The sequence below is a fragment of the Dicentrarchus labrax genome, unplaced genomic scaffold (genome assembly GCF_905237075.1).
Source record: "Dicentrarchus labrax unplaced genomic scaffold, dlabrax2021, whole genome shotgun sequence".
Taxonomy (NCBI): domain Eukaryota; kingdom Metazoa; phylum Chordata; class Actinopteri; family Moronidae; genus Dicentrarchus; species Dicentrarchus labrax.
Window position 1 is genome coordinate 25,923,795 of NW_026136718.1, and position 15,039 is coordinate 25,938,833.

The window sequence follows — 15,039 nt, forward strand, 5'->3', positions numbered from 1 at the left end:
TGATGTGCAATGACGGTTATATCTGTTAACTAATGATTAATCAGTGTGCGCTAGTGAGGCAGTCAGTGTTGCTGCTGTGGAACCATGTTAGCGCTTTCCTTTGTGAGTTTTGGGAAGGTGGTGAAAAGTTGCTTTCGAGCCCTGTACAATAGCTCTCATGCATCCTGCTGTAAACATATGCCTGAATTTGCTATAGAAGAACAGAATTATACTTTTCTTTGTTTTGTCATCAGACATTGAAAAACAAACATTTGTTGTGCGGTTGATAAAAATAATAATGGTTATTTTCAAAACAAGCAACTACAAAGTGCTTTACAATTCAGACATAAAAAGGACCAAGGAGAGAATACAATTCCAGATACGCATACATTTATCCACATATATGTAATTACATATATAAATAAATCAGTAAAGGTTATAAGAAAGCCAAATTACAACTTGATGACAACGTTTGACAGAGAGGTGGAATATGTTTAAGTCGTGCTGCTGCAGACTGATCTTGTCCACTTTGCAGGCGAGGCGCAGTTCATCTCAAATGAGCCTATTTTGACTTGTCATAGTAGGAAAAGCACAGTTGTTACTTAAGGCTCTATTCAAGTGTCCCAGTAAGCCATGGCAGTAGGCTCGTTTGAACCGCGTTTCACTTGGAAAGGGGACGTGAGCAGGCCTTGGCAGCAGGGTGCAAAGCTACAGAAAGCTACAGTGAAGATGGGAAGTTTCCAAAAGCCTTCACAGTCTCAACAGGAAGTCAGAGAAACACTCACATGCCCTTACATCCACTTCTGATTTATTTCAATGTTATTAGACCAATCTGTTCAGCTTGTACTCAGTCTCCAATAATTACTGTTGTAATTATGTTCTTTTATACGACAGAGTAGCCTATTAAAATTCTATTTAGGCTATCTGTGATCATCATGACGTTCACTTTACACTCGAGTTTAAATGGGCTACAACAGACATGCCATCCTCTCAGTTTGCTGCTGTGTGTAAGTCAGCTGCCCACACTTGATTGCTGTGCCTGTCGCTCTCAAACTAAAGAAACTCAAAACATGAATCCATAATTAAAATTCACAGTGAGAAGATATAAAACAATACGTTTCATTATTGATCTGTCAGATAATTAGACTGTCAGGGCTTCACATCACGTGTCATTTTAAGAATCCTCACAGCTCACTTTTAAGCAAAGGTTTTGTATTATTTTATACCTTAAGAATTCAAAAAGATTTATGTTGTAGACTACAACTATTACATATTGTATGCAGTCTGAAAGCTATTTGTAAATGAAGCTGAATGTATTCATTGTGATAAAAGTGAGCACTGACCACACTTATTCTGTTCACACAATAAACCGTATAATAAAATCAACATCTCTGCAATTAAACAGAAAAATGAAACGTTTCTGTAGAACACCATGTTGTTGATCCAACACAGAGAGCTAGGCGTTTCCCATCATGCCCTGTAGTTCTGCTGTCGGTAGAAAGCAGCTGCCTTGATCATTATTATTAGTATTACCATTACTATCACCCCATTCCACATAGATTAAAATTGGCTGCTATTTATTTATTTACTTTTTTTTTACTGACTGTTCTTTTGCACTGTTACTGTTACAAATATATTTTACATACTTTTTCGGCTGCCATTACCATCTGCCTTTTTGCACTACCACAAGTATTGTATATTTTATATTATTGTATATTTTATTGTCTGTTGTGAAATTGAATGTTTAAATTTTAGTATTAGGAAATGTCTGATCTGCCTGTGCACTTTATCTGTTTCACTGTGGGAGAGTGAGAAACGTCCTCTCGATTCCTTGTATGTCTGGTGCATGTGAAGAATTGACATTAAAGCTGACTTTGACTTGATATCATGAGGTTTTCTTTGCTTATGTTTGCAAGAAGTCAGAGCATGTAGGGATCAAGTTGGATAGAAATGTAACCTGCATGCACGGTGCTCAGAGATGTCAAAATGTCAAAATGAAAAAGGATTGTCCCCATTTTAGCTCTGCCTAATCCAGTGGTTAATTAACATCTGTGTGAGTGAACCAAAATGCTCATGGTTCAATGCTTTGTGTTTAACTTAACTTCATTTTGCATCCTCCACACGTCATTCTTAAAAGATCTCAACTACAAGACATTAAATGTAGGCTATACATTCAAACCAACCAACAGAGTTCCCCACTGCCACACATTATAATTTCAATCTTAACATGAGTAACAAAAAAGTGTATAGTTTCTGACTACAGCACTGTGTAATGCATGTCCTCCCCACTGATAGGCTGATTTCACCGGTGAGGTCACAGCATAAGAATATGCCCATATATGGTAAGGTATGACAGAAGGCGTTAGGCTATTCAAACGCATGTAGCAAATTGGAAGTTCATATAAGCCACATGTGGATCTTTTAACTTCAGTACTGACATGGTTAAATATGTCAAAGACTAATCTGACATATACTCAAAAGTAACTTTATGTTGACTGTAACATTAGTTACAAGGTTTGCCTGTTGTCTTCCTGTGCCTGAAGTTGACCGTTCTCAGGGGGAACGTTGGCTGTATTTTAATTTAATACAGAAATACTGTTAACTACTTCAGGTACAGTATCTGACCGGACACAAGCAACCACAACAGGAACATGTCGTTCAACGTTCCTGTTTTCTACTTTGCATCGGCTGACTGATAGCGATGCTAACGTTAGCCCTGATATATCTAAAAGGTGCCAGTTTAACTGGTTAGTGCACAGCGGTAATCCCGCGAGAACTCATGAATAACAATATGAAGTTACATCATCTTTATGAATCCGTCACACTGTCACATTGTCAATTAGTGTTAATTGGTTACTTCAGCATCTGTCTTCTGTTGAACGTGAACTTCCTTCCGCGGGTTCCCTCTGCAGTCTCTCACTCACGGCCCAGGAACTAGACACATGCAAACACATAATGGCCTTCCAGAAAGAATACATCTTTACATTTGCAAAACTGGATTGACAGAAATATCATTCTTCTTGCAGAAGCTCAACTTCTCAGCTATGAGGATTTTCTTAATTCTAAAGTCTTTCTTGTCGCTTATAAAAAACAATAATAAATGCTATTCCTAATGGAATCCTTCAGTTGATGAGATGCCACACAGAGACAAGAATTATACACATTTAACCCTACTTTCTTTGTTAATAGTATGAATATAAAAGTAACAAATGTACCAACAAACATATGAGGAATTATCTCTACAGCAAAAGGAAAATTACTTTTTTTAAAAAAAATATTTACTGGGAAACAACATGGCTTCTCCCAAATACATTAGTCAAACCCAAGAAACTGAAAGAACATTATTGTGCATAAACTGCCCCACCAACAAATGTGTCAACATTTGTGGATACTGATAATAAATGACAAACTTCTGTTCTTTGTCAGTACACATCCGTATTCTGGATATATAGAATTGTCAACTTATTACATTTATTATGGAAATGTCACATCCATAGAACCATCATTTGATCCTTTTAAAATTAAATGTAGAAAGAACTGAGTCTGTCCGATCTATAAACAATGAAAAAAAAATGTCTTCACTTAGTATGCTACAGCAGTTTTATGGAAATATGAATCTGACCTTATTGCCTACATTTCTATTACATTACTCCCTCAGTAATTCTCTTCCTATATTTATTATTACCTGTTGCAAGTGGAGCCATGTTCTATTATCCTTTTTCATTATGATGTTCTAATGTTCCATACCTTTTGAGTTATGTCTGTTTAAAGTGACAAGTTCAAAACCAAAATACATAATGACATTTTATTCATATTGACATAACTTATACAGGTTCTTTCAGTTTTTACTATATATAATAAACATTTAATGTTTAATAATGGTCAACTCTAAATCACTGTTCTTATTAGGGAAACCCTTTCTTAAAGCAATTTTATGGTGGCTTACTAGTCATATTGTCCAGCTATGCCATTTAGCTATACTGAAAATAGCCCATGGAAAGAAGTGGAGGGATAGAAGCCAAATATGAACCCCCGGCAATGTCCAGGCTTAACACTATCTGGGACTATTATAGTACCAAAACAAAAAATACACCTTGTCACAATCAGTGCCACACAGCAGTTCAACCCAGGACCTGTGTCTGGGTTTCATGGTTTTATTGGAAATTAAAGACAGGGCACAGTTACAGCAGAGAGCCTCAGTCAAAGTTTAATGTTAAATCCCTATGCAAATATAAAAATACTAAGTCTATACAGTATGAAAATAGGAAGGCATAAGGAGTTGTGCACATCCACAATAGGATAATGGATAAAAACTACATCTCACTTCACACCTTTGGGCAGTGGTTCCCAACCTGGTGGTTGGGACCCCCACTAGAAGTTGCCATAGCTTCACAGGGTTCACAAGGCCTTCTAGATTTTAAGGGGTGTAAGAAAAACTTTACAAATATATACAGCAGGCCTACATCATCCTAGCGTTTTATTCATTTCTGTAAAGAAAACTAAATGGAATTGTAATTTTCAATGTTTAGATTATTATTTAAGTTAAGTTTTAGGGAGAAGATAACACTAAATTTATACATAATATAGACAGTTAATTGAAGAGAAAAGTTCCTAAAAACATCAGGAAAACAAAAACTCTGATGCTTCAAAGGAAATAATCTGCGAGAACTTCCTCCAAATTGCTCATGTTGCCCAAACTTAAGGGGCCCCTTAATGAAAAAGGTTAAGAACCACTGCCTTAGTTGATATATCAGAACAATCCATTTCAGCTACGTTGACTTGAGGATTCTCTCCCTTAAATCAGGATACAGGATTTTACTACTGCTGATGTCACTATCAACATTTTACCAGTTTCCAGTTTGTGCGTAATGTTGTAGTCAAATGCTGTTCCTTCAGTTTGACCACAGAGTCTTCAGACTGTGCATTAAACCTTACTCCAGTTTTTTAAGATTTCCCCTGCTGCATCCAGAGTACTATCTTGCTGTTGAGAGAAAGACAACTGAAGGTTATGAAAACACCTCCAACGCCAACAATAGTCTTTACAAGATCATTCTGGATGTGCTGTGTTTTTGTATTTACCTTAATGAAGCAAAGGCGAATATATTTCTCGAACTGCTTCTTGGACTCATCTCCAACAAACGCTGTGACTGGAATGGCTGCCAGTTTCTATTTATAATATCATTATTAAGAACAGCAACAAAAAATAAAAACAATGGCTGCAGCGTCAGTACGGAATTGCAGTATTGTATATTATAGGCGGCAAAAAAATGAACTTACCTTTTCTTTAATCATCCACTTCACAAACTTGTAGTCATATGCTTCATCATCGAGTATGTGTGACAGGTCCTGATCTGCAATGAACACAGAGCATAGAGGAATAGTCAGCAATAGGGCTGGGGTCAGTCCCACAGCTGATCCGGTTCCAAGTTGGTAAAATACCAGGATTTTTTAAGTTCAATTTAAAAAACATTTTTTTATTGGTATAAGGCGAAGCAGGAAGCATTTCCGGTACAAATTTATGAAGGATTTATCCAAATACAGAGATATGTCCAGTAGAAATATCTGAATTTTAGTTCTAATTCAAACAAGTTTTGCCTGTCTAAATATTAAATTACACATTAAAAGCTGTTTCATTTCAAAGCTGTTTTACAAAAAATACTTTTTTCTATATTTGTAGTCCCCTAGAATAAATATGTTTTATGAATGTCAATCATTGAGTTCTATTTTAAAATGACTGAAAATTGTTTTAACTTTTACTACAATTGCTGTGAGTTTATTTGTTCCTGCATTGAAAATACACATTCTTTAACTCTAAAAAGGGATGCAAATAGATGCTTAGGTGCAAATAAACGTAGGTCCGCCTGTTCATGTGTCAAAGGACACATTTCCATTCAATGTATGTTAAATTAATGAGAATATGACAATAATGGGTAAAGGGCCCTGTTTTTCTTCTTCTTTAAACTGAGCTACTATGTTAAACATATCTGGTAACTCTCCCATCACAGTGACAATGTTAGCATGCACTATATATATATATATATATATATATATAGTATGATATATACAAAATATACAATAATATATATAATAATACTATATATTCTAATGAATTTTCCTACTTTTCTTTCCCTTTCCCTCTTTTTCAAAGTGCAGTGGCAAAAGTGGAACAGCTGGAGGCGCTCAAGCCATTTTGCCTCTTGGCATCAAAAGAGGAGTTTGACCTGTGTGTTTCTACTGACCAGAAACAAGAGTTGACCATAAACAGGCAAGAGGCCGTGTGTCACATACTGGAGTAAAACCTCCAAGTGAGTGTCATTTGAATGTCCAAAGTACGCTCCTAAAGCCCTAAGACTATGGGCATATCCCACATTTCTGAAATCATTTCTGTGAAGCACATAACATCAACATGAAATCTGAAATTGTTAAGGAAAAACTAAATTAGCATTAGAATGAGCAACCAAGCTGTATGTATCCACACTACTTAATAATAATAATAATAATAATAATAATAATAATAATAATAATACTACATTCTATTTAAAGGCGCCTCTCTGGGCACTCGAGGACACCGTACAACACATAAAAAGTAAAAACAGTAAGAAATAAGAAACAGATAAAAAAAGACAATGTAGAGAGTTAAGTGGGGTATGCAGTTCTGAATAGGTGAGTTTTTAGTCTTGATTTGAAGACTGTGAGAGAGTCCAGGTTCCTGAGGTCCGGTGGGAGTGAGTTCCAGAGTTGGGGGGCAGAGCAGCTGAAAGCCCTGCTTGCAAGCAACACCAGTGTAAAAGTGCTAGTGATGTCAGTTTAAATGCACTGTAACTCACTGAGAGATGTGACATCCACGAGCATGAAATAGCCTCCCTCTGGGATGACGGGAGTCATACCAGCCTCTTTCACAATGGCAGCCATGCGGTCCCTCTTGCCCTCGAGTTCTTCTGCCAGTGAGGAGAAGTAGCACTCAGGCTGACCCATAAGATCAAAGTTCCTGAGCAAACCTTGTGCCACGGCCTCCTGAAGACATACACACAGATACAGGTTTCAGACTGAAAATATAATTAAATGATCCTTTGCTTTCTTTTATGGATTTCAAGGAACATTTTTTGAGAGCTGTGCAAACTTGCCTGTAAAGGTGTTGGGCAGGTGTACAGAGTATTCTGCATGACGGTCTGAAGATGCTTTATCAAGTGTTCAGGTCCTATAGACCAACCAAGCTAGGAGACACAAATTTCAACTACATGATATGCAAGAACTGATTGTTGGTTGTTAGAAATTGTGTTCCAAATATACAGATTTCTTACCTTCCACCCAGTAACACTAAATGTTTTCCCTGCACTGCTGATAGTGATTGTTCTATCCCACATTCCAGGCAGAGTGGCTATAGAGAAACAAAATAATATTAAAACTTCAGGAAATTTTCATTTATTTGAGAAAATGTTTAAGAATAAAGTGTAACATTTTTTAAGTTGTCAAATTTAAGAACATAACTGTATGCCAAAAAAGATGCTTTCTATAGAAATGTGCAGTAAGTAAATAAATAAATAAATAAATACATACTCCTCAGTGTTGGATGAGACTGTGTGAGGCTGCAACCAAACTAGTCCTGGTTACAGCACTCAAGGGTTGGACTCTGAACTGTGGCCCTTTGCTGTGTGTCATTCCCCCCCCCACTCTCTACACTGTTTCTGTGTCTTACTTCCAGATCTGTTCTGTGCAGCTTGATGGGTCTTCTATCAAAAACAGACCAGCTGTGTATTCTCTACGTAGCAGAGCAGAGAGCCACTTCTGGGATGCCTCTGAAACACAGTGCGGCACTTCTGGTGGAATCACAAGCACTGTCTAGAATGGCTGCAAAAGCTCTGTGATGCAATCAATCAGTACCCGGCTAAGGAAAGCATTTCACCAGTTAGCTTTCTGGCCACAGTAGCACGCCAACTAGCCCTGCAAGTAGTTACAGTGCTTCTTCACCAACACAGGACATGTGAATGCATTTTGCCGTTTTTGCAACTTTCTGGTGCGACTGGACCCTAAAGCAAGTGATGCTGCATGTTTTAGAGATATCGATGCCTGTATCTGTGTTTAAAGAGTAGAGCAGCCTCTATTATGTAAAGAGATAGATGACAGTAGCATATGTAACAGTAGGTTGCGCTGAAAACGTGCCAATTTTGATATGTTGGTGTCCCCTGTAGACGAGCCACTCATAAACCTCATCACTGAAGCACAGTGTGTCATGTTTAATACAGAGGTCAGCAATCATCTGCAGCTCATCTCTGGTGAAAACCTGCAGGAAGAAGACAGGAACTACTGAAAGCACTTGTTTTCTCTGTCAAGTCACTAGTGTTTTCCTCAGAGTGCTGACTAATGTATACTTACCTTCCCAATAGGATTGTTGGGGGTGTTGATGATGATGGCCTTTGTCTTAGAGTTGAATTTAGTGGAAAGCTCATCTGGGTCAAGAAACCAGTCGGCACTTGTGATGGTCTTTTTCCGGACTTCTAAAATATTGCACAAGACATTTTGTGTTATTGCGTGTAAATCCTACAAACATCCACAAGGCGTACAGTAGGTAAAGTAAATACTGCATGTATGGAACATACAGACTTCAGATTAAACTCACAAGGCGTAACGGTATCAACACAGGCTTGGCCCCTGCCATTCGCACCATGGGTACATAGCAATCGAAAAAAGGCTCTATTATGATGACCTGGAGGAAAAAACATGATACATTAAATATACTGTAAATACTGGAAGCGCATTTGTGAATGTATATATGAATGTCTATAAATGTATGGCCCAGTTGACAATAGAAATGTCCTTACCTCATCTCCCTCTTCCACTAGTCCTTGCATGGTGCTGAATAAAGAACCATAACCTCCTACTGTGACCAGGATTTCTTTGAAGGGGTCGATCTGGCGCCCGTAGACCTTCCCATAAACCTGAGAAAGGGCCTTCACCAAAGATGGATGACCCTTGTAAATCAACAGAAGACATAAGTTATTAAAAAAATAGCAATAGCAAATATTTAATTGAATACAGTATTATAATGTACATTTTAACTTGGTACTTGATATTAACTTCAGTGGTTTCTCCTATCTCAGCACTTACAAACTGCAGCTTTGAAAGACCAGCGTGTATTGTTGGATACAAGATGACAATAATCAACTACAGTTCATCTTTTCTGCAATGCAAAATTTTACCAAATAATCAACTATTATTTTTAAATTTAATTGTGAGATTTGATTGAATAATGTCCAACACCGATAATTTTCTCTCACACAATGTGACAGGCCTCTGTGCTGTATAAACATTATTACAATTGTCAAGACTGTGTAAAGGGGCCTTTAGAGGTCAAACAGAAAGCATCAAATTCTGTCTCTAGTCTCTTAGCAACACCTTTCCTTTTCAGATGGATTTATAAGCAATTTTAAATAACCTGTTTCAAAAACAGTTTGCGTTCTGTATTCGTGTCTTACAAAGCCTCTGGTGTACTGGTTCATCCTGTCCACTAATGCCGCCTCTGCTAGGGCCTGCTTGACGTAAGAAGGTGGAGGGATGTCTGGGTAGCCTTGGCCCAGGTTCACAACGGATGGGTCTGCTGCCAATGATGTAAACGCCACCCTTAATTGACAATAAAATAAAGCGAGATCACAAATTGTTCCTGACCCAAGGGCAAATTCTTAAAACCATCTTTTAAACTAAACCTATTGCAATGGTTGTATATCAGCTTTGACTGACTGTCATTTCTTCTGCTACATGCACAGTCACCTATATGTGTTTTCCTTGCATGTTGTTTTTAAACACGTGAATAATGGAAGAAACATGGTTTAAGCTATAGGCCAGTAATACAAATACATCAGTCATTTTGTATACAGATCCCCCACTTCCTTTAAATTGTGTAAATGAAATGAATCAAAACAAAATGAAATAAAGAATATGAGGCTACTGTACTTCACACCCTACTTGCTGGAATTACTTTGCTCTTCTAACATGCGATCTGGCTGGCTTTCATGTAATACAAGAATAGTGTAAAATGGAAACTTGATCAGAGGTCTGCAAACGAAACTCCTCTCCTGCTGTGCTCTACAAAGAGATGAATTGTTCTGTCCTTTCACTTACCAGACATTCTTATCCAGTCCTTCAATTCTCTTTGAGTGAGTGTGCCGTGAGGTCATTGTACGCTGCAACCCAAAACCAAGATACTAAATTAACGGCTTATTAAAGGATCCATTTACATTTTTACCTTCTTGCAATACCGACAATGTAAATACTTTTCCAACAAGCTGGGTGGTAGAAGTAAAAGAATCATTAAACTTCCACGTATGGTGCTGTTCATTAACACACTAGGACTTTGGTCAGTGGTTTTGTAAGTGTTGTGACCACATTGGTGCATACTTTACATTACTTATATTTACTTAAATAGCTTTTGTCTCATTTACAGTAAGTCCTGCCAATCAGTTTATCACCAACCAAATATTATGCACAGTAGCTAAATTCAAAGATTTGAGATAAACTTACCTGTGAAGTACACAACCTTCGTCTGCAGCTTATGTTAGCTGAACGACATGCAAACTTGAAGCAATTCAGGACTTGTCGTGCTATGCTCATGCTGCACACAGAGAGAGAGAGAGAGAGATGAGAAATACAATGAAAAAGATTTTTGCTTATGGTGCTCCCCTGTGATAGCTGGTAATGCTCTGCATACATGTTTGCTTCTTTCACACTGAACGCTTGCTCAGCTGTATCTTTCTACATGCACATCTATTTGCAGTTGTTGTAAAGTTCATGAAACTGACATTTCCCACTGCACCGCTCTTTTTAGGACACCAACTGCAACAAACGTCACCAGAGGTCGGTCAGTGTTAATATCAGACCAATATATTACCTCTCTCTTCAACATATAGCTGAATAAAATGACTCTGAAATGAGGAGGAAGGAGTCGTGAAAGAACAGATAATGTGACAATAATTCAGTGAATCTGGCAATGTAACGCTGTGTCTCTCTGTTTTCACCTTTTAGTATGTTTGGGTTTTTTCCCCCCAACACCTTTAATGACAATCCAATAACATATGTACACAAGGTAAAAAAGAACACATTTAGAAGAGCACATAATGTACATTCAAGTAGCTTAAATCAATAATAGTACAGTAAGTTACTAACCTCTGGTCTTTGCTGTTTTTGCTTTTCTGCAATATGACTAATGAATTAGAGTAGTTTTGTATAGCTGATGGGACAAAAAGTAAGTGAAGAGAGCACCTTGGTCTCCAGGAACTAGTGAACGGCTGTCCCTCACTATTGTATTGAAGTTACAGTAGTCCTGCGAAGCTACAACAGTAACGTTAGATGGCGCCAGAATGCTACACATCAGTCCAGCACACAGCCTCAACCAGACGTAGCCCTTCGCTATAAACAATGCCATTATCCGCTACAGCTATTATGAAACCACTGTCGGGGAGACCTTTGTCCACATGATTTGCCCTCAGCAGATTTGTGTTAGTCCTCTGAACCACATGAAGCCTGCATGTTGTCAGTAAACCGTGTGTTATCGTTAGCTACATCCATACAACGTATCACGCCGCCTGGCTAACGCTAGCGCCGTCGAGCTAACGTAGCTTTAGCCAGCAGTAGCGACATTTACTTATGGCTGTTAAAGTGTCCTGTTAGCTTTCTCTTGTAATGATTTACAGTGATTCCAACTACTGCCACCAGTCTCTCTTTAAAGAACACCTACCATGTAACGGTTGCTGACAGAAGTCAAGCCAGCACCAGGTCAGCAACCACAACTTACTTGAAGTTACAGTGTACTGCCAGAACAGGGCTCAGCACTCCAGCGGTCAGCGGTCAGGAGGTGGATACTGTACGGTATCATACGTCGTCGAGGGCTGGAGAGAGTGGTGCTGCGTTTACTGTTGGTGGAAAATGGCAGTGTTTACATGTAGGTCACGGTCAACGACGCAAATGTGGTTTTAATGTTCAGTGATACTCAGGTAGCATAAAAACGACGGGACCATCGGGAGAAATAGAGCAGGGTTGCTTTAAGTGTATTTCCTCTTCAGTATTTGCTTGTTGAGGATAATCAGTTTAAATAACACAGACCTGTCTGACACACATTTATTTTATTATTATTATTATTTTCTGCAGCCGGTCACTGCGTCAGAATAGTTTTATTTGGGCCAATGGACATGTTTCCTCTCATTACGCAACACTCACATAACGGGAATTTATTCTAGGACTTTCTACTTGAGAACCGTGAAGGCAGCATTATCCCGAGCTGCACGGAACAGCTGTACGGTGATGTCCACTTCACGCACCTTCGAGAAAATTCAGATTTTACATGTTAGGAATGAGATAAGTAATCTTTCTGATTGCTTACTTAGTTTTTTGTACTTCTTTGTTTCCTGTCATTCTAACTTATTACTGTTGCAGATTATTGTATAACCAAAGCTTCATGGGGGACTGATTTTAAAGTTTGTACGAAAAAAACAAAAACATTTTTGCACCATATGCCACCTTTGTGCAAACTGACCTCTTAATTATTATTCTTATCAAAATAGGTGATCACAATAGGCTACAGACACGCATGCACGGTTTCTCAGGGCTTATGATATAAATAAATGGTTATTCCATTATGCAGGAGTTCAGTTTGCACAAATTCATTTATTCATTCATGCTGGCTCCACAATGGAACAAGCTCCCCATTGACATCAGGACAGCAGAAACTCTACACATCCAGACCAAAAACACACCTGTTAACACTGCACCTCTGCCCAGAAATAAAAAATATATATTCTCCTTTGTTGTAAATGTAGCACTTATGCACTTATTGTAAGTCTCTTTGGATGACAGCGTCAGCTAAACGAGTGGAGTGGAATTTACATATCGGATATCGAAATTAAGTTAGTTACCTCAGCTCTGTTTGAGATCAGGAAACCACTGCACGCTGACCTGCTGAAGACAGAATTTGACATGTCTTAACAAGTTTTGCTTATGCCTAACCAGCTAACAGTCATATATCTGTAGGGTCTTAGGAATATGTCATATCTGAGTGCCTTTAGTCAAGTAGAGCTTCATTTGTCCCTAGAGGGACAATTGGTGGATTGTCAGTGCTTGGATGTTTCAAATTATCAACAGGCTCTGTCTTGTGATTGAATTCTTGATTGGTTTAGAAGTGTTTCCTGTATGACACCTGGCAGTCTGCAGTATTTCTAATGGTTTCCAGATTTTCTGGGAATCCATTTGCTAACCTGTAGAAAGTTTTCACCGGAGCATCAGGAGCACCTGCTTTGTGTTATATCACTGTCTAATCTGAGGAGCTCTTCCTCACTTTACAGAGGTTTCCAGCTGTTTCTTCTTCTGTAATGGATAGATCAATGCCTTTCAGGGAAATGCCTGTCAAGCTTTCAGTAGCAGCTCAGTACATAAACCTCAGGTCACTTATGATAGTTACTGTCTTACTGTCTGCACTTTGCAAACACTGTAAACAGCAGAGAATGATATAAGAATTTGACTTAACTTTAATCATAGTTACATCATGGTTGTGGTGTTTTTCAGTGTTGTCAATAGTGACACTCCTTGTTATGCTTCAGGTAAATGTCCTTGCTTTTTGTTTGTTTGTTTTTGTTTTTTCATAGAATTTAATTAAAGTATCTTTTTTTGATTGGAGTACTTTGTTACCACATGTCATTGATGCCCTATCATATAAAGCAAACATTAGGGACTGTATGGAAATTATTTTGGGGGAAAGTGGGTCAGAAAAGGGAATTTTTGGGAGAACAGGTGAAGGTCTTTTATTATTGAGTAAATTGACATGCATTTCAACCTTACTTTGCAATATAGTTACATACATAGTTATATCAAAAATACAACTCTCACATGCACTATGGTTCATAACATTGTTTTTTGCCATATAGAGAGGACAACAATTCTGTCTCTGTATCAGGGTTTTGTATTTATGTGTAAACTGGAGGATTAGAGGTTCTATTTAGATATTAAGGTTTAAATTGGGGTACATGATTAAGATGTACCAGTTTAATGTTGTTGTTTTTTTTACATGCTGTGAGAGTTGCAGTTTTTTGCCAGTACCCTAATTCAGCACGACACTAACCCTAATTATTTTACTGTTTTTTATCTTCTTTAACAAGGACATTTTTAGAGTACCTCACCAGCATTGCTGTATGCAGGGTTTTAGAAATACAGCAATCCAAAAACTGAACTTGCTAGGGGCATCAAAGAATCAAAGTAGTTATTTTTAGACAATTATTTCACAACTTTTATTGTATACCCCTCGGAGAAAATGCTGACGTCCAGACCTTGGTGACCTCAATGGTGGGTTTGCCCATTCTCAACAGAGGTGGTGGTACTTAGTAAGAAGGAAGGGTATTTATGTAGACATTAATGCCAAAGAGTGCCAGTACTCAGTACCTGTGGCCCATTTCAGGCACTGAATTAGCTGCTTTTATACAAAGTGAAACAATAAGGTTCAGCACCCCTCACCATCCCAATAATAGTTCTACAATCCCTTACCTTGTTATCTTCTGAGTTGAAAAGGGATATCAGGCTCAGACAGTACAGAGTCTTTCTACCAAATGATGTGCCAAACAGTGGTTTTAGGTTCAAGTAGGACAAATATATAAACAAAACATACCCTCATAGACATAAATTAGAAAAAATATTAGTCATACCTCTCAGTACAATGCAATGTGATTTTACAAATCCACAAACAACTGCTTCTGCCATGACCATAAAACTAATCAAACATATGAAACAGTTTTTGTGAAGGTAAGATTATTGCATGGCTGTTGCATTAGATTGCATTAGTTGTAGCTCGGTGAACCTAATAAACCAGCAAGTGGATGTATGCTTAGAATGAATACATATATTTATATATCTTATTATCTTGCCAGTGTATGCTAGTCCAGAGGCGTCAGAGTGACTCACTGAGTAAGTAGACTTCAGCCCACTAAGTTCTACATTTCAAGACATGCTGTGATGGAAAGTAAAAGACAATTTCCTTATGGCAATCAGTTAGATTCTTCATTATTAATGTAATACATTGGACCTGCA

At 37.9% G+C, this 15,039-nt stretch overlaps 1 protein-coding gene across 1 annotated transcript; it reads right to left on the bottom strand.

The window, feature by feature from the left end:
* Positions 1–3,770: 3,770 nt before the first annotated feature.
* LOC127350447 (kynurenine--oxoglutarate transaminase 3) lies at positions 3,771–11,628 on the bottom strand. Its single transcript, XM_051377104.1, has 14 exons — positions 11,137–11,628; positions 10,495–10,585; positions 10,096–10,157; positions 9,453–9,597; positions 8,799–8,948; positions 8,593–8,683; positions 8,353–8,474; positions 8,140–8,260; positions 7,281–7,357; positions 7,104–7,193; positions 6,807–6,993; positions 5,257–5,330; positions 5,059–5,145; positions 3,771–4,960 (listed from the first exon to the last, which is right to left on the bottom strand). Exons 2-14 carry the CDS (start codon positions 10,582–10,584, stop codon positions 4,904–4,906), a joined length of 1,353 nt encoding a protein of 450 aa, XP_051233064.1. The 5' UTR covers position 10,585; positions 11,137–11,628; the 3' UTR covers positions 3,771–4,903.
* Between the last annotated feature and the right edge of the window lie 3,411 nt (positions 11,629–15,039).

Coding starts and splice junctions, on each gene's coding strand:
- LOC127350447 (XM_051377104.1), bottom strand. CDS start 10,584: ATGAGCATAGCACGACAAGTCCTGAATTGCTTCAAGTTTGCATGTCGT. Junction 10,158..10,494: donor GAAGGTTGTGTACTTCACAG/GTAAGTTTATCT, acceptor TTTGGGTTGCAG/CGTACAATGACCTCACGGCA. Junction 5,146..5,256: donor AGTGGATGATTAAAGAAAAG/GTAAGTTCATTT, acceptor TATTATAAATAG/AAACTGGCAGCCATTCCAGT.